General features: G+C 41.0%; 1 protein-coding gene across 4 annotated transcripts in view; it reads left to right on the top strand.

Moving 5' to 3' along the window:
* The window catches only part of MYLK (myosin light chain kinase), a 306,953-nt gene that overhangs the window by 224,538 nt on the left and 64,205 nt on the right, over nucleotides 1-18,210 (top strand). For all 4 annotated transcript variants that reach the window (XM_026647402.2, XM_024215844.1, XM_024215842.1 and 1 more), the window contains exons 17-19: nucleotides 2,579-2,695; nucleotides 3,459-3,545; nucleotides 18,095-18,145. In XM_026647402.2, coding sequence (XP_026503187.1) covers nucleotides 2,579-2,695; nucleotides 3,459-3,545; nucleotides 18,095-18,145 — 255 coding nt within the window. The remainder of the gene's footprint in view (nucleotides 1-2,578; nucleotides 2,696-3,458; nucleotides 3,546-18,094; nucleotides 18,146-18,210) is intronic.

Raw genomic sequence — 18,210 nt, 5'->3', positions numbered from 1 at the left:
ACAAGGGCTAGATTTTAAAAGCATTTTAACAAAGATTGTTGTACACCACGTGGCACATTCAGCATTGTTACTAGAAATCCTGAGGATTTGTATATAGCTATTACTTTAATGGGGAATGATCTGTTGGTCAGGGTAGGAACTTTCTAAAAGGATAAATAACATATTTTCATAAATAACATTGTCCTGTAGTGCTAACTGTACTCCGTTTTAGTAAGGTGTGTAACAATCCACCTTGTGTGTGTCTGTTTCCTATGGTGGTTCTGTGAGCTAATATGTTATCTTTTTCATGCAAGTTGTAGAACTCTATGAATTATTTGAAATTAGTCTTAATATCCACTCAGACTCTATCTATGAATTACAAAAGACTACCTTGAACATTGTATGTCATTGCAAGCAGCCTGTAAGAGCATTTTTTAATGCTTCTCCTCCATTTACTGTTCGTGCTGCATTTTGAGTTCAAACCTGATTCTTGAGATAAGTCACGTGGGGGAAGACACGCATTTCTTTTCCTGTGACTGGCAGAGCCTATATACTATGTGACTAAGAGGGCCAGCCTTTCTCAGCAGAAATAATTTTCATTTTGTTCCTTGGGGAGCCGGGGGGGGGGGGAATTGAATTTTAGTCCATTTCTCCAATCTAGCTGAGAGTCAACAACAACAAAATCATTGTGGTCCTACTCATGCTTGCCTCACAAAGCAATTGCGTTGAGAACAGTCTCATTACATTTCATTTTGCTTCACATCATGACATACCCTTTTAAAAAGGGGGATTTTCTCTATACGAAGAGTTCAGTTGTTGCATCAGAGCTGAAGCTAAATCTTTGTGTATCCCTGGGGGAAATCTGTAATCTTCTCTGATATTCCTGTCACAGGGTGAGTTGATCACTTTTAAGGGAGTTTGGGCACCGTTTCACCTGTGATTGGTTTCGTTCTCAGATCATGAGACTCATGAGATAGGGATGTGTGTGACCAAGAGGCAGGCCTGCTGGGAGCTGAGAAGTAGTCTGTACTTAACCCAGAGAAAGAGACCGACCAGTAGGAGGTGCTGGGGAATGGTACGGTAGTCAGAGGGTCCAAGATAGTTGGAGAGGCCTAAGAGGAAGTAGGACATGAGACTCGAGGAATGATAAATAGAGGACAAAAGAGGCTTGGACAATCAAGCACTGTTGGGCTGGAGGCCCAGAATTTGTACCCAGGTCTGTTTAGGGGCCCAGGCTGTGTTACCCAAAGAGAGAAGAAGGAAAGAAGCAAGCCCTCTCTTTCACCTGAGCTGAGAAAGCTGCTTGCTTGTGTTTGGATTTTGCTTTAACCAGGGGGCTAAGTCACTCAAAAAGCACCAAAGCAGCATATGAACTGTGGGGAAAGGAAGGATGTGCCCAGAGTTGGACTGAATGAGTCATTGGTACAGCCTCCACCTATTGGAAACAGACTCTTGGTTCACAGAAGAATAGCATGTTTTAAACAGGAAATTTGTTTCCCTTGGGTTAGAATTCCATGGTCACAACAGAATTGAGGCAGAATCCTGCATTCTGTCCCTGTGACCCGACTGAAACCAAGTCTTGTACATTTTCCTCTAGGAATGCATTTGCTACAGCAACAGAGGGTCCTGTGGCACCTTTAAGACTAACAGATGTATTGGAGCATAAGCTTTTGTGGGTGAATGCCCACTTCGTCAGACGCATGTAATGGAAATTTCCAGAGGCAGGTATAAATATGCAGGCAAGAAGCAGTCTGGAGATAACGAGGTTAGTTCAATCAGGGAGGGTGAGGTCCTCTGCTAGCAGTTGAGGTGTGAACCAATACATCTGTTAGTCTTAAAGGTGCCACAGGACCCTCTGTTGCTTTTTACAGATCCAGACTAACACGGCTACCCCTCTGATACTTTGCTACAGCAATACCTTTGATAGTGCTGATGTATGGGCCTTTTTATTTTTTGAGAGCTACCATTACACTTGTTCTTTGAGCCATGCCAACAAAATGAAAGTGACTTTTGCTGTATTATTTTCAAGCTTAGGTACCTATCTTAGGTTACCCATTTTCACCCTTGGATACTGAGATGAGACCAAACCAAAAGCCTGCATCTGATCAATTTGCAGAGGTCCTGTTGTCTGTAGTCTTAGACTGTAAACTCTTTGGGACAGGGACCATTTCTTTGTTATATGGTTATACAACACCTAGCACAATCTGGCCCCAATCTCAGGTGGGGTCTTTAGGTGCTGCTGTAATACAAATAATTACTACTACTAACAAAGGTTTGTATCTGGCTCTCGCATGCATCTCTACCGAAAATCCATTTTAGGTGCCTCAGTCCTACTTTGAGAATCCAGAGTAATTTACTTAATTCAGCCTTCATATATAAGTTGTTCATCACTCCAGTGAATTTGAAAATTGGCCTCCTAGTTTAATGAAACATATCTTCCAGCGTAGAGACACCAACAGCATTTAAGGAACTGTGATCTCCTACAGAACTCAGTATTGCCAGAACAGTTCAGCCATCTGTTCCATCACTGCTAACAATACTGTACTTTCGGAATTTGCAAAATGCAATGTCCCTCTGACCTCTCTTTCCTTTGTGTTAGGGTCACTGTGCTCACTCACCATTGACAAGGCCTTTCCTGAAGATGTGGGCCAGTACAAATGCATAGCTGAGAATGCAGCAGGGAGAGCTGAATGTGCTTGCAAAGTGTTGGTGGATGGTAAGTACTTTCCCTGATAGGGAAACTCCTTCAGTAAAACTTCCTCCCTCTTTCCATACATGCTCTTTCCCAACCTCATCCCTCACTAAATGGCAAAAAATAGCTGCCTGCTTCCTCCGTGCATTCTTTCTGTGAAAATTGTAACTTAATCCCCACAACAGAGAGCCCAAGCAGAGAACCAGCAGGGAGCTGAGCACTGAGGCTGCTTTGGGGTCTAATCCCGCTTTGCTTCTGCTGCCCACTGGGTTTCTAAAATGGTTTTAGAACAGTTAGTATAGAGTGTAGCTGGGCCTATGAGGATTTGCCTCTCTAAGCTCTCTGCATTCTGTCAGTCCATGTATAGGCAATCTGAGTTGCTTTGGTTAAAAGCCTCCTTTATGCCCCTCCATCCTGAGGTGTGCAGAGGGCAGCTCAGGCACAACCCCCCTTCTTCTCATTGGTTAAGAAAGGCTGGTCATCCTTGGCAGTCGTCCCCTTTAATTGGAGCAGTTAACTGTATCAGCCTTATCGAGTCCCGGGTGCCACTGCTTCTGAACTGCACAGAGCTCTCCTTCCTTGTTGGTCCCTCTTCTCTTTGGAACTTGGCATTCCCCAGCAACTGTGAGCAGTAAATCCTGTGTAAACAATGTGCAAACCAAGAGTTTTCCCCAACTTTGCAGGAAGACCAAAAACAAATTTATGATGAATGAGGAGGATATTTCCCCCTCCCCCTCAATTCTCAAATAAGATGAATATTTTATAATTACTTTTGTTTTAATTTCAGATCCCTCACCTACAAAGACCCCAAAGTCTGCTGAGAAGAAGACCAAAAAGCCAAAGAGCTCGCTTCCCCCTGTACTCGCAACAGAGAGTAAGTGGTGTAGTGATTTAACAACTTCCTTTTCACTGGAATCATGAGTGCTTGAACTTCGGTGGTACTTCCTGTGTATAAGCACAGTAATGAAGGCAGGCAGCTTGTGTTGTTTCTTTAACCCTTCCATGCAGGTCATGCGAATTGAGAGTTTGTGCCTTAGGGAGAATGGAAGGGAGAGGCGACAGTGTTTGACACTTCCCACTCAGTTCTCAGTTCCCATCATGATGCAGTAAACTTACCACACAGATTCTTTTCTGACTGCTTTCTAAAAGGAACTTGGAAATTCTCAAGACGTTTACTATCACTGCAGATTCAAGACACACTATATTTCCTGTATGGAGAAGAGAGGGTACTGCAGGTGGCCCTGTAACCTGAATAAAATGTCATCTATACCACAGTCTGCTCAATTTTTCTCCATTTGAGTTGGATTGTGGGATTTGTGCACTTTTTGTTTCAAGCTAATAAGGTTCGGTTTGTTGGAGCATTAATTGAAATGACAGTTGTCACTAGCCATAACCTGGAAAAATTCCTAGTGTATGTCAGTAAGATACACTACATTTCTTTGCAGTAACAACACACTTGCGACTCTGCATATATCAGCCAGGTTAAGGAGAAAAGTGCCAGTGTGGTAATATACAGTATTTTATTTCAGGTGGCACTGCTGCATTTAAAAGGAAGAGTAGCAGAACATATGATGTCTCCCTGAAATGAACCTAAATTGTTTACTATATTAGCTCTTAAAGAAGCTGTAGAGAGAAGATTCTCTTTAAATGGAAAAATTGTGTCTTCTTCTTTAAGATGTTTCCTTGTGTAACGTGTTTCTGATGGAGCCACAAAATAATATAATCGTCTGTTTTAAAAAATAGTCTGCTTTTCCGGTAAATGGAGTACTTACAGCTTATTGTAGACTTGCCCAATACAATTTGATTCTGCACTGTAAGTATAGTAATGAACAGCACCTTTTGGATTGTTGATGCATAACAAGGCTGTGTTTACCATGTAACTTCAAAATGTGTTGTCATGATACACACTGTGCATGAATCCTAAAAATGTACTCTAAATGCTGCTCCCTGCCTACAGATAGATGTGTTCTTCTTTAAAGGTGACTTGCACATTACACTGTACCTACCAAAACACAACCACTTGAGGATCTTTCCCTTAGTATTCAATCCTGATCTGGGTGCAAGTTCACATAGCACCATTGCCTTCCATGGAGCTACACTGCTTTACACCGGCTGAGTATCTGACCTTAAAGGGAATAGTAAGTGTTAAGAAGGACAATCAGCTTATACTTTACTTTCAGTAGAAAAGAAATTTACAAGGAATTGGATGTTCAGATCCCTTTGGCAGCTTTGAACATCTCAGCCTTAAGTCTCACGGGGTGTATACTCATCTTCCTGACATTCCTGTTTATGTTCCTCTGTGGTGACATACTTATATACAAAACCAATTCAGTAGCGTTTACCTCTCAGCCATGAGCTGAAATCCCGCTCAGATAATGTACTAGTAAGAATCATTGCCATCTGAAAGACAATGGACTTAATGGTGTGTGTGTGTGTGTGTGTGTGTGTGTGTGTGTGTGTGCCTTGTTAAAGGATCACTATTACAACTGTGAGTGTCCCTCAAGAATGACAATAAAGTAAGAGGTCCCAGTCTAAATAGGTCCCAGTCTCTTCCGGGGCATGTCGCCTCCTCAGTCCTAGACTATCGCCATCATATTACAATAGTAGGCTATCTGTACCCTGCCTGCAGCTGTATTTTTGGGTTACCTCTGTGTTGTTTGCATTGTTTGAAGATGGGTTTACTTGCAAGTTTATTGAAAAGTAATTTAAAAAAAACCCTCCATTTCAAAGGAAATGTGCTAGTTGGTCCAATTTTATGTGAATGTCTATATCTGAACATGACGAATGTCCCACTAGCTTTGATAAATGGATCCCTGGCCCAATGACTATTAATTGTCATTCATACTGGTAGGTAATAGTCATTCATGAAGGCAATGACATTTGATCAGGGAAAGAGAGAGTGAGCATGATGGCATTCACCCAAGAGTTCTGAAAGAACTCAAATGTGAAGTTGCGGAACTGTTAACTAAGGTTTGTAACCTGTCCTTTAAATCAGCTTCTGTACCCAATGACTGGAAGTTAGCTAATGTAACGCCAATATTTAAAAAGGGCTCTAGAGGTGATCCCAGCAATTACAGACCGGTAAGTCTAACGTCTGTACCAGGCAAATTAGTCGAAACAATAGTTAAGAATAAAATTGTCCGACACATAGAAAAACATAAACTGTTAAGCAATAGTCAACATGGTTTCTGTAAAGGGAAATCATGTCTTACTAATCTATTAGAATTCTTTGAAGGGGTCAACAAACGTGGACAAGGGAGATCCAGTGGACATAGTGTACTTAGATTTCCAGAAAGCCTTTGACAAGGTCCCTCACCAAAGGCTCTTATGTAAATTAAGCTGCCATGGGATAAAAGGGAAGGTCCTTTCATGGATTGAGAGCTGGTTAAAAGACCGGGAACAAAGGGTAGGAATTAATGGTAAATTCTCAGAATGGAGAGGGGTAACTAGTGGTGTTCCCCAAGGGTCAGTCCTCGGACCGATCCTATTCAACTTATTCATAAATGATCTGCAGAAAGGGGTAAACAGTGAGGTGGCAAAGTTTGCAGATGATACTAAACTGCTAAAGATAGTTAAGACCAAAGCAGACTGTGAAGAACTTCAAAAAGATCTCACAAAACTAAGTGATTGGGCAACAAAATGGCAAATGAAATTTAATGTGGATAAATGTAAAGTAATGCACATTGGGAAAAAATAACCCCAACTATACATACAATATGATGGGGGCTAATTTAGCTACAACAAGTCAGGAAAAAGATCTTGGAGTCATCGTGGATAGTTCTCTGAAAATGTCCATGCAGTGTGCAGAGGCGGTCAAAAAAGCAAACAGGATGTTAGGAATCATTAAAAAGGGGATAGAGAATAAGACTGGGAATATATTATTGCCCTTATATAAATCGATGGTACGCCCTCATCTCGAATACTGTGTACAGATGTGGTTTCCTCATCTCAAAAAAGATATACTGGCACCAGAAAAGGTTCAGAAAAGGGCAACTAAAATGATTAAGGGTTTGGAACGGGTCCCATATGAGGAGAGATTAAAGAGGCTAGGACCCTTCAGCTTGGAAAAGAGGAGACTAAGGGGGGATATGATAGAGGTATACAAAATCATGAGTGATGTGGAGAAAGTGGATAAGGAAAAGTTATTTACTTATTCCCATAATACAAGAATTAGGGGTCATCAAATGAAATTAATAGGCAGCAGGTTTAAAACAAATAAAAGGAAGTTCTTCTTCACGCAGCGCACAGTCAACTTGTGGAACTCCTTACCTGAGGAGGTTGTGAAGGCTAGGACTATAACAGAGTTTAAAAGAGAACTGGATAAATTCATGGTGGTTAAGTCCATTAATGGCTATTAGCCAGGATGGGTAAGGAATGGTGTCCCTAGCTTCTGTCTGTCAGAGGGTGGAGATGGATGGCAGGAGAGAGATCACTTGATCGTTGCCTGTTAGGTTCACTCCATCTGGGGCACCTGGCATTGGCCACTGTCGGTAGACAGGATACTGGGCTAGATGGACCTTTGTTCTGACCCGATACGGCCTTTCTTATGTTCTTATGTTGTACCCTGGTAGTTAGGATACTTGCCTAGGGACACCCAAGTTCACATCCCTGTTCCAATGACTAATTATTTATAAAAAGTGGAAGAACTTCAACAGGAGAGATTGAGACAGACCCATACCAAAATATCCCATAGCCCAGTGACAAGGATGCTCTCCTGCAGTGTGGGAGCTCAAACTTCAAATTCCTTGGGGACATCAGGCAGAGTGAAGAATTGAACCTGGGTCTCCTACACCCTAGGAGAGTACCCTAACTATTGGGCTAAAGATTGTAAGGGAGGTTCTCCTAACATGGCAGCAGTTGTGGAATGAAAATTACAGTGGTCCAAGATCAAGGACTTGCCTCAATCCCGCCCAGTGTTTCATAAAAAACACCCTGTAGACAAAGCAACCAATGACATTTTTAATGTTGATGATATGCTGTTCCTTCAGAGTGCTACCATTGGCCAATGTCAACAGCCACCCTCAACCTCATGCAGCTCATCATTTGGTTTAAAAAGAGAGTGTCATGGGTTCCCTATGCTCCTGGAACAAGAGCCATTTTCTCATTTGGTTTGATTCTTCACTCCCTCTGGCCTTGGTTTGTCACTTACACGTGAACAAAATGCTAGCCTGTAAAATACTACCAGATCAGAATAGTGATGTATTACATTCATTCCACACACATGTCAATAAGCACACAAGACCCTGGAGAACAGGAAGTTTGCAGAGTTTGTGTACAGTTCCTTGCATTGCTGGAGCAGTCATATTGTCAATGGATAATGCATGGGCCACCAGTTGAGAAGCCACCAAAAAAGATATGGACAACTAATTCCCATTAAAATTAATGGGAATTAGGCATCCAGATGTCCAATGTGGCTTTGAAAATCTTGGTCTACATCTCCAGTGTTTTATGAACTTTAATTAATCCTCACCCACCCTATCAGGAAGAATGTTGTCCTCTGTTATGGAGTGGCAAACTGAGGCAGAGAAGTTTAAGACTACCATTTTCAAAGCTGACTAGTGATTTTTTTGGTACTCAACTCTAATTGTCCTTAAAGGGATGGATTTTCAGAGGGTGAGTACCCAGTATTTTCTAAAATTGAGGCCTCTTTAAAGTTTCCTACGTAGAGTGTCCAAAATAATTAGTTTCTTTAAAAACAAAAATAGCTTAAGTGATTTGCCCAAGACCACAAAATGAGCCAGTGGCAAAGGTGGGACTTAGAATCCAAGTCTCCTAACTCCCAGGCCTGTGCTCCCTTGGTCCATTATATCACAGTGACTTTCCAGAGTGAGCTGATTTTAAAAATGATGAAAAATAGCTCTTGTCCCAGAGCTGGTTTTCAGGGCTGAACATGTCTGCTCTCTGAAAACATTACCTTTATGAAATACCAAAAGAATCAACCAAAAATAAATGTGTGTTAACAGCTTGAAGCTGTTGCAGCGGGTTTCTGACTGAACCAGGTCTTAACAGTGCAACAACACAACTCCGTTTTAGTGGGAACAAACTGCATGCAGCTCACAATGAGTAATGCAGTGATCCAGACACTGATTCACTCTGAAATGGTCTTCTAGAATTTAACACCTTCGAAACCAAGGTGTATGAGAAGAATGACACGCTTGTGAGTGTCTTGAAAGAAATACCTGCTATATTCTGTAGGCATATTTCACTGCACTGCTTTAAGCTAAATATTAAGGAATGGTGACTAACTCTTGTCAGTAGATGAAGTAAATTCCATTAGGTTGTAGTGGATTCTCCCATCTCAACTGCACGTATTACACCTCTAACTCCCACTTACATAATACATGTTGAAGGGATGATTTAACACAGAGATTAATCAGATCAGGTGGAACTTCTCCCTCTGCTCAGTGAAAAATGCATTGTACTGTGTCAGAAAAAAATATCTTGGGTGTTGATTTTATTTATTTATTTATTTTGAAAGGAACAGGCCCAAGAACAGGAACTACAGTATTTAAAAGTATTTGGTATCCTGCTGAAATAAATCTTTATTCCTGCTACTACATGAAATCTGTTTGATTTCACGTCAAACCAATGTTACGCTTTCTTTCGCTGACAGTTGTTAATAAAATGTCATCACAACACTATCCAGAACAAATCCGCTGGAAGGCTCTAGCCTTCTCTTACCAGATCTGATTTCTCAGCATCACTGTTGCATGGATGGAATGCTGAGCAGTGGCATCGTTGGAAGACTATGTCATAAATGTAAATGTGTCAGGGGTTCTTTATCATGTTACATATTTATCTCCAGAGCAGGGGGGATTCAGAGCATTTTAATTACTATGGAAAAATCAGCAGTCGATGACCAAGTGATTAGCACATAATTCTGTTAGTTGCTCTTCAATAAAAAAAACCTTGTCTGAGAATCCAAGTCTGTAGGAGCCATTTTAGGTAAACGTCACATTAAAGAGACAGACTTGACATGTCTGGTTTGGGAGGTATATAATCAAATCATAAAGCACTTCAGTTTATTAACTGTTATCCATTCCTTGTCAAGATGGAATGACAACTTTTGTGAGTTATTACTATAGTGTAAGTACAAACCATGGCCACTAATGCATATTTCTCCCTTATGAAATGAAGTGCTTCCACATCCATTTGCTGTGTCACTCTTTCAAGCTCTTTTACCTCTATATCAGATTTGCCCAGTTACAGTCAATGATTCTTTCTTCTTCTTGTGAGGATGGAGAAACTAACTGGATCTGGGAAATCAGATACCCCTAGGTTAGGACAAAATTATGCAGGAAAAATATCAAACCCGGTATTTTGCTGTTCCAACAGGCAGCAGTGGGAGATCTGTGTGTTTAGGGGATGCAAAATGTGTTAGTAGAGATGTGTGCATCAGAAATGGGTGTAGAATTTTGCCCTAAAGAGCAAATCCCATGCCCTATCCAAGTAACTGGCCCCAGGCACTGTGCAGATACAGCAAAGGGTGGAGAAGAGGACAGTTCTGTTGCAATGAGGATTGTCCTCACGCCCTAAGGGAGTGGGGAGCATTTTAAGGGTCCAAGTAAGTTACTCCAAGCTGCTTCCCTCACTCCACCCCTTTCCCCAGGATGTTCATGCCCCACCCATTGCATGCTGCCATGTAGAGCATTCCCAAAAGCAGGGCTGTGTTCTGGGCAGTAACTGCAAAGCATTCAGCACCGTATCTTGTACATTGGAATAACCAGTTCATTGGCCGGGAAGCCTCTTTCCCCATAGACAGTGGGACTGGATTTGTTCCCAAGTGCAGCTGAAATCTGCTTCCTTAATACACACAATGAAGAGAACGCTGAGCCGTAGCATTTGGATCTGGACCTGAGCTTCCCCAAAGCTCCGGGCATTTGGAGTAGAAGTTTCAATTGGGCACACCTGGGTTTTGTGAAACTGAGAATTAGTCAAATGTAAACTAGCTGAAATAAAAGAGCATAAGAGGCTCAGCTTGTTGAATCTTTAATTGGTGCCTTAGTTTACAATAGAGAATCCAATTAATGTATATATAAAGCAATAGAGAAATAGTCACCTATTGTGTAAGTTATCCTTGGTGCCTAGTTCACTAGCATCTAACGTATGCCAGGTATGCTACTTGAATCCCTGCCAGGTTACTTTACAGTTTATGCCATACTGACATTTTCTAACTGAGTGAACATTGGCAAAGAACAGTATTTTCCATGGGCTTTGCTTATAGTCCATCCTACATAACTGCATGTTTCCAGAAGAGGAGTGACTTTTATTAATTGTCTTACATGGAGAAAAATGAGAGTGTCTGTCCAGAAATATGTTTTTTGCAACATAGGGCTGAATCAGAGAGATGCCACACACTGTAAATTTCCAGTGAAATAATCTAGTAAGCATATGAGAACTCTAGTATGTAACAGAAACATAAGACAGACTAGGTTTTCAAAAACAGGAGTCTAAAGCCTAAATCCATTCTTAGACTCCTTAAGTGCTGAACACCTATCCACTCTCGCTGAAGCCCCTCAGAGCAGCTGAATGCTCCGCATTTTTGAAAATCAAGCCCCATATACTTTGGAGTCTAAATATCCACTCAAGAACTTGGCTTTAGGACCTAATTCTGCAAGCTTGGCCATGGCATCTTAGCACCAGATCTTCCATAATTGAAGGTGTTGAGGGTTGTAAGTGTTCACAACCTCCTGGTATGTGAGGAACATGAAAACTACATGAGCCCAACTTCTCAAACCTTGCTCTCACTGAAGTCAGTGGTAAAATTCCCATTGATTTCAGTGGTGTAGGGCCAGATCTGAGGAGCCTGTATTTCTATTTCATGCTAGGTTTCCATATACTTACTAGCCTTGGTTTAATGTGTTGTAGGAACAGGCTGTGTCCTATCAAAGCTGTTTTGAACCAGTCTTCTTATCTACCATGTCTGTTAAGAAAATAATGTCTCCTACTATATTTAATCTTCTGAGTAAAAGAGGCTCGGAGTGTGTCAGTGTGTCTTCTCTCTTCCTTGTGAAAATCGATGTGAATTTCCCCAGATTTCTTAAGGGAGGCTGGTGAAAAAAATAATGATGGATCTGTCTTTAAATGTTTTAGAAGCTAAATATGGGATTTTCCATTGAACCAGCTGGTCGTTTTTAATGAGAAAATAAAATAAAAGCTATTATAGACATATTATAGAAAAATGTTACCCCACAAATCTCTGGCCTGGATGGCAAATGAGTTATTCTGTCTAGCTTCTGTTTGTCACCAAATTTAACTCTTTGATTACTAAGTTAATAAGCATTTGTCTCAAAGGGTTGTGAGAAAATTGCTGCTTGAGAAATTGTGAACCTGGAACTGTTTAGTTTTCAACCCTTCACTACTGTTTCCGGACTATTGGGCAGATGTTCTTGTCGCTGCTGTACTTTCCTTTCCAGCTATTTCTGTATGTTCTTATATCTATGTGTCACGGAACAGCAATACATTACAGTACCAGAGGACACTGCATTATAGTCTAATCTTATATTCCACATTCTCCAATGGTGACTGGGTGTTATAGGCATCTATCTGTCACCAGACCACAGAGGATATGAATCTCTTACAGCCCTACTTAGAGAGGCTTGGGTCTTTAGCTTAAACTATTAGCTGCTTATGTTGTTAGGTCAGGAGGTCCCTGGTTCAATCCTGGTGTGTCAGCCAAGATGGTGGTCGTAATGTTTGCTTTTTGAGTTCTGTCTCTTATTTGATATATTTTTGTATTTTAAAATGTGATGTTCTTGCATGTTTGATGTAGGAGATAGAGAAGGTTGTTCAGTCTTTTGTATTTTAAGAGATGAAAGTGTTGCAGTGTTTCCATTTGAATGTATTTGTTGCTGATTGATGAAGGGGTAGAAGGCCAGCTATTAGATACCGGGTGTTCCATGCCACTTTCTCTAGTTGATTATAGCAGTTTTCATCCCCATACCTTTGCTTAATTTGGTAGGGAGTGTCTCTGCCAGTGCTTTCGTTTCTTGTTCTTTGTCTTCCGTTCTTGGCTGTTATGCATAATTGCTAATGTATTATAAGGGACCATAGATGATATTTTAATATAAAAGGTCAGTGGAATTACACCAGGAAAAATCTGGCCCAAGGAAGGAACAATGATCTTTTGGCTAGTCATGGGGCTGGGACTTAGAAGATGTATGTTCAGTTCCCAGGATTGTATGTTCTTGAAGACGGGGACTGTTTCTTACTATGTATTGTATAGGGCCTAGCACAGTTGGGCCTGATCTCAAGGCTGCTATGGGCAATTCCAATGTCCTACTGAGTAACATTTTTACACTTGTTAATGCAGTTTCTTTAGCATCTATCAGTGCTAAATGCAATTTATGTATCCACTGTAGATTGAAACTGTAGCATAGCAGATTCCCAACATATCTTCCAGGGGGATACGAGACTGACCAAAAGATCCTTTTAGTCCTAATAGCTAGAGAAGTTTCCTACACAAGTTACCTTTTGCTCATTTCCTTTATTTCAGGGAGAACATGGTCCCCAGATATTAATCCCTGTGCTGGCCAAGGGGAGGTGAAGACTCTTACGTATTTAGGGCTACCATGTTCTGCTCCGGGAGGATCCCTGGGGAAGGCATTGTGCCTTTAAGGAATCATAAGGGGGGAGGTGGAAGGATCCATGCTGACCTCTCACCACACCTGTTTTCTCATGGTGTGGAGAGTCTCAAGACTGTAGCCCCTGCTTCTTCCTCACACCAAGCCACGACTGGATTACGTCCTGTGCAGCTGTGCATGGAGATGTGCCCTACACTGCCTTACTCTGCTGCTTGGATGCATATGATCATGGTACAAACACATGGCAAGGGTACGAACTGTACTCTTCCAGCATGTGCTGAAGTCCATCCCTATTCAGGGCAGCTCTTAAGCATGTGCTTAACTTTAGGCATGTGCTCCAGGCCCATTAAATCTGTGGGACTTAAGCACGTACTGGAAGTGTAGTCCTAAATAAGGATGTTTTCTTGAATTGGGGTCAATGTGAAGGACAGGCTTCACCTGGACGACCAAGTGTCCGTGCTGTAGTTACATTCGCTTTTCTTTTGATATTTTATGAAGGCTCAGACTGTGCAGAGAGCAGTTTCCGGGAGAGGGGACTCTGACTATTTTTAGTAGAATTCCAAAAAAGGGAAACAACAAAGAAAGAGAGGCTTCCAAGCATCTCTGCTCCCATGAATTTAACATCCGGGCCAGGGAAACAGCCCGACCAAATGTTCCACAGATATCAGCCTGCAGAGGAATCTTTCCCTTTCAATGTATATCCTCCGGCTGGCTCAAACAAACTCCCTAACAGGCAAATCTGTCTATAAAGTTATGTAAATACCAGCCTGGCGCTGTTTACATTATGTCATTTCTGGGAGGCTGATTCATTTAGGGAGAGAATATTGTGTCCTTTTGTCTCCTGTAAGCTGGTATTCAGCTTCAGCCCCTTTCAATGTAAATATCAGGAGAGAGACATATTGTCTTTTCTAAACAGCTGAAGCAGCCTTGAACCAAATAACTAACATTTTCCAAGAGGCTCAAATATTTTAATGAAAACAATCATTTTGACCTTGTCAACTTGGTTAATGTTATTAGCCTTCTTTTTTTGTAACTGTCTCCAGCAGCTAATGAGAGAAATTTGGTTATGCCCTTTGCAGGAGACATACAGTGGGAGCTGGAGTTTTCAGGGTGAGGTCCAAGAACAATGAAGTAAATTCTGTAATACACGCATGCACTCCTCCCAAATTGCCCCAGCTTTTTCTTCCTGCCCAGGGCTATTTGTGGCTGCAAAATAAGATCAGGATCATCAGTCAGACCTTCTCGCTACCCCTACCCAGTCTGCGTTCTTTTGATGAAGTGCAGTGGCAGTCTGCACATCTTCTTCTGCTAAGTACAAGTAACGTTCAGGATTTTTTCAGCATCTGTGTATTATACTAAAAGCAGCAATCCTAGCTGAGTGAGGTGATAGGTTTATGTTCTCTGCTCAGCTGGTACGGAAATCCTCATTGATGCGAGAGCCTTTTAAACTGCCTGAGCATGGCCCTTAATTCTCACAGGGATAAGCACTGTGCATTCGTTTCACTTGCAGTGTAAATTTAGCAGATGGTGGTTCACTGTACATCTTCACATATATATATATACACGCTGGCCATTTCCATTGATGAAGTAACTATCACTGGTTAATTTGTGAATGAATGAATAATGTGGAATGATGTGATTTAGGCACTCTTGTTTTATGAACTGAGTAGTAGGCAGAGGGAAGTGATATATGTGTATGAATATGTATATACATACACTCTGTGTGTGTGTGTGTGTGTGTGTGTGTGTGTGTGTGTGTGTGTGTATAGAGAGAGAGAGAGAGAACACCTCTACCTCGATATAACGCTGTCCTCGGGAGCCAAAAAATCTTACCGCGTTATAGGTGAAACCGCATTATACTGAATTTGCTTTGATCCACCGGAGTGCACAGCCCCGCCCTCCCCCGGAGCACTGCTTTACCGCATTATATTTGAATTCGTGTTATATCGGGTCGCGTTATGTCAAGGTAGCATTGTATATATCTCCTTGAAAGTATATGCATGGGGAAAAGCTAGAGAATGAAACGTAGGTAACTAGGAAAAAAATCTGGTGAGATGTAGTCAGACTGAACCTTACAAAAATAAGAGAATTCAGAGATAGAAATGACTCCACTCATTACCTTGCCTGTTAGCCAGGATTTAACGGTATGTATATAGTTTATGTTGTGACTATTTGAATGTATCAGACAGAGTTTAGCATAGATCATGTTAGATCAGAACCTCGTGCCTTTCCTGTTACTTGTCCTGCACTGGGGTTTCTAAAAGTTGGCCATTGTACCTTCAACCCAGGAAAGTATGTGGCAAATTGTGCTCATTCATGTTCACCGAAGTCCCTTAATGTCATTCATGTGAGACTTACTACAATACGTAGTCAGTGAGATCACATTCACAGCTTTAACTATCACTTAAAGCCTTCATTGTTCTCGCAGGACAGTCCATATTAATTTCACTCTCAGTTTAGAATATTCTTAGGGGACAGGGAGAATCTGATGTGCAGTGCAGCAAAAAGAATAATATATACCTAGTATAAACCAATATAGTTCAATAAGTGTACCTGGCACTATACAGTAATGGAGTTGTGCTGAACAAGTAACAAAGGACACGATCCACTCCTCTAGAAGTCATTTGTAAAACTTGCATTGACTTCAGTGAGGGCAGAATCAAACCCCACTTTGGGATTTACAATACAAATAGAAGGCAAGATTCCACAACCATTAATGACTAGATCTACTCACATAAGTAGGTGCTATTGATAGTGGGACTGCTCATGGAAACAGAGGCTATTCAACATGGGTAGGCATTGCAGAATCGGGCCAATAGCAAACATAGTTGAGGAGTTACATATAGGATCTCACTCTTTTTGTTTTACTCATACAGATTTGGGGAAAGGTGTGGGTTGGAGGGTATTCACCTGATGTAGATAAATGACCATCCTTAGAACATTGATGCTGAACAAGACCCAGAGATAACTAGGCTGATAACCCAAAAATTGATAGTCCCCTTTAAAGGAGTTGTGGGTATTTCTAAAAGTATCTGTCTAAAGTTAACGAGACAAGGGGGTGAGGTAATATCTTTTACTGGACCAAGTTCTGCTGGTGAGAGAGACAGGTGACCTGAAGACGAGCTCTGTGTAAGATATTACCTCACCCCTCACCCTTGTCTCTCTAATATCCTGGGACCGACATGGCTACAACAATACTGTACATGTCTACAGTTAAACGGGAATGGGTCATGGAGGAGTGTGTAGTGAGATGGGTGAATATGAAATGCTCTGGTGGTTCAGTTATGTTAGGGTAAACACCCCAAAGGTAGATACCAAAGTGAACTAATAACCAGCTAAATAAGTCTCTAAGAAACAGGGCTTCTTAGGGAATATACAATACTTCCTGTTTTGTGACTCAGCTGTAAGTATTATGAGAATAGACTTTCTGTGTATCACAGTACTTCTGGTCCCAACCAAAACTAATACGTGCAGTGCATGTGAAAACGAAACATAATATTTTTTTGGGGGTGGGGAGATAACTTTTTTATAAACAGAAAGTGATATTGACCAGTTTCATTGTCCAAACTTTGTAAGATATTCCAAAAAAAAAAGAGAAAAAGCATTGATGCTGAAAACTAAATTATAAAATTATTTCTGCTGAAACAATCTAAAGTGATAAGTGAGAGCTGCTATCTCTGTTAATACTAGGGATTGAACTGGGGAACACCATAGCTAGAAGCTGAGTTTCTACCATTTGAGCTAAAAAACCAAGCCCTGTATTTAGCTGCTGTAACAGACTCATAGCCTGCATGGACCAGGTATAGAAGGGACATGTAACACGGAGTGAGCAGTGAGTTACATTAGTAACATGAGCAAAAGCTGTAAAAACTGTATTTTGTTTGCTGTCTGCATTACTATTTTCAGAGCTCAGAACAATAAAACTACTGCAGTTCTAACTAAATGTTCCACAGCTTCAAGAAAAAAGCTTTTTATAAAAACTGAGGCCACTACTTGCAGGTACAGAATGTTCAGTATCTGTTTAAAGGGGAGATTTACATGAGAGAGACAGAGTTTTTACAATTTGATCTCCCATCACATTTCTCATAAATAATGGGCCAAAGGTTTCAAACATAGGTTCGGCTGCTGTATGAATATTTAAGCTCCAAAACAGATGTGGTCTAATATTTGAAAATATGGAGAAACCCCAATTTCTACTGAAGTCAATGAGAGCTGCAGCCCTTGTCTTGCATACACATGGATTTAGGAACCTAAATGTAGGCAGCTAGGTTTAAAATGCCAGTCGATATTTTTAACAATGGTGAGATTCCCGGCATCTTGGAAAATGGCAAAAGCTGTCCCCATTCATAAAAGCAATGAAAAATACTAGTGTTCAGTTCCTGTATATGCCAATTTCTATATCAGCACGTGAGGTGCAAATAAGAAATACAAAATCAACTACCTAGTTTTAATTGGGGTTTTCTCTAAACTATTCAGCAATTTGCACATTGAAAATCCGTGGTGATATTCAGCATGTGGTTGATCTCAGCCATTTGTCTGGGCCAAAATCAAATATGGTGAGTACTCAAATGCAGATGAGCACAAGTTTTATAGGAACAGGGATGCCAAACTGCCTTAGACACCTTTGAAAATCCCAGCTTTAAATGTGAGTATTCTAAGGATCAGGTCAGATTCCTTGAAAGTGCTTTCGAGGAGCAATACAAGTATAACGTAGATTTTGTACTGGAGTGAGCTCAACAACAATGCTGCCAGGAATGTGACTATTTGTATCATTTAATTTGTACCTCCCAAAACTCATCTGCTAATGGACTATTTAATTTATTTATTTATTTTTTACTAGGTGAAGCAACAGTGAAAAAGAAACCACCTCCAAAGACCCCCCCGAAGGCAGGTAAACGGCTGCATTTTGTTGCATTGTAAACATAGGCAGTAATGCAATAGGATTTCCAAGAAAAG

Source organism: Terrapene carolina, unplaced genomic scaffold (assembly GCF_002925995.2).
Source record: "Terrapene carolina triunguis isolate 2854851 unplaced genomic scaffold, T_m_triunguis-2.0 Scaffold62, whole genome shotgun sequence".
Classification (NCBI taxonomy): Eukaryota; Metazoa; Chordata; order Testudines; family Emydidae; genus Terrapene; species Terrapene triunguis.
The sequence above is the reverse complement of the archived record's forward strand: the minus strand, read 5'-3'. Positions and strand labels throughout refer to the sequence as shown.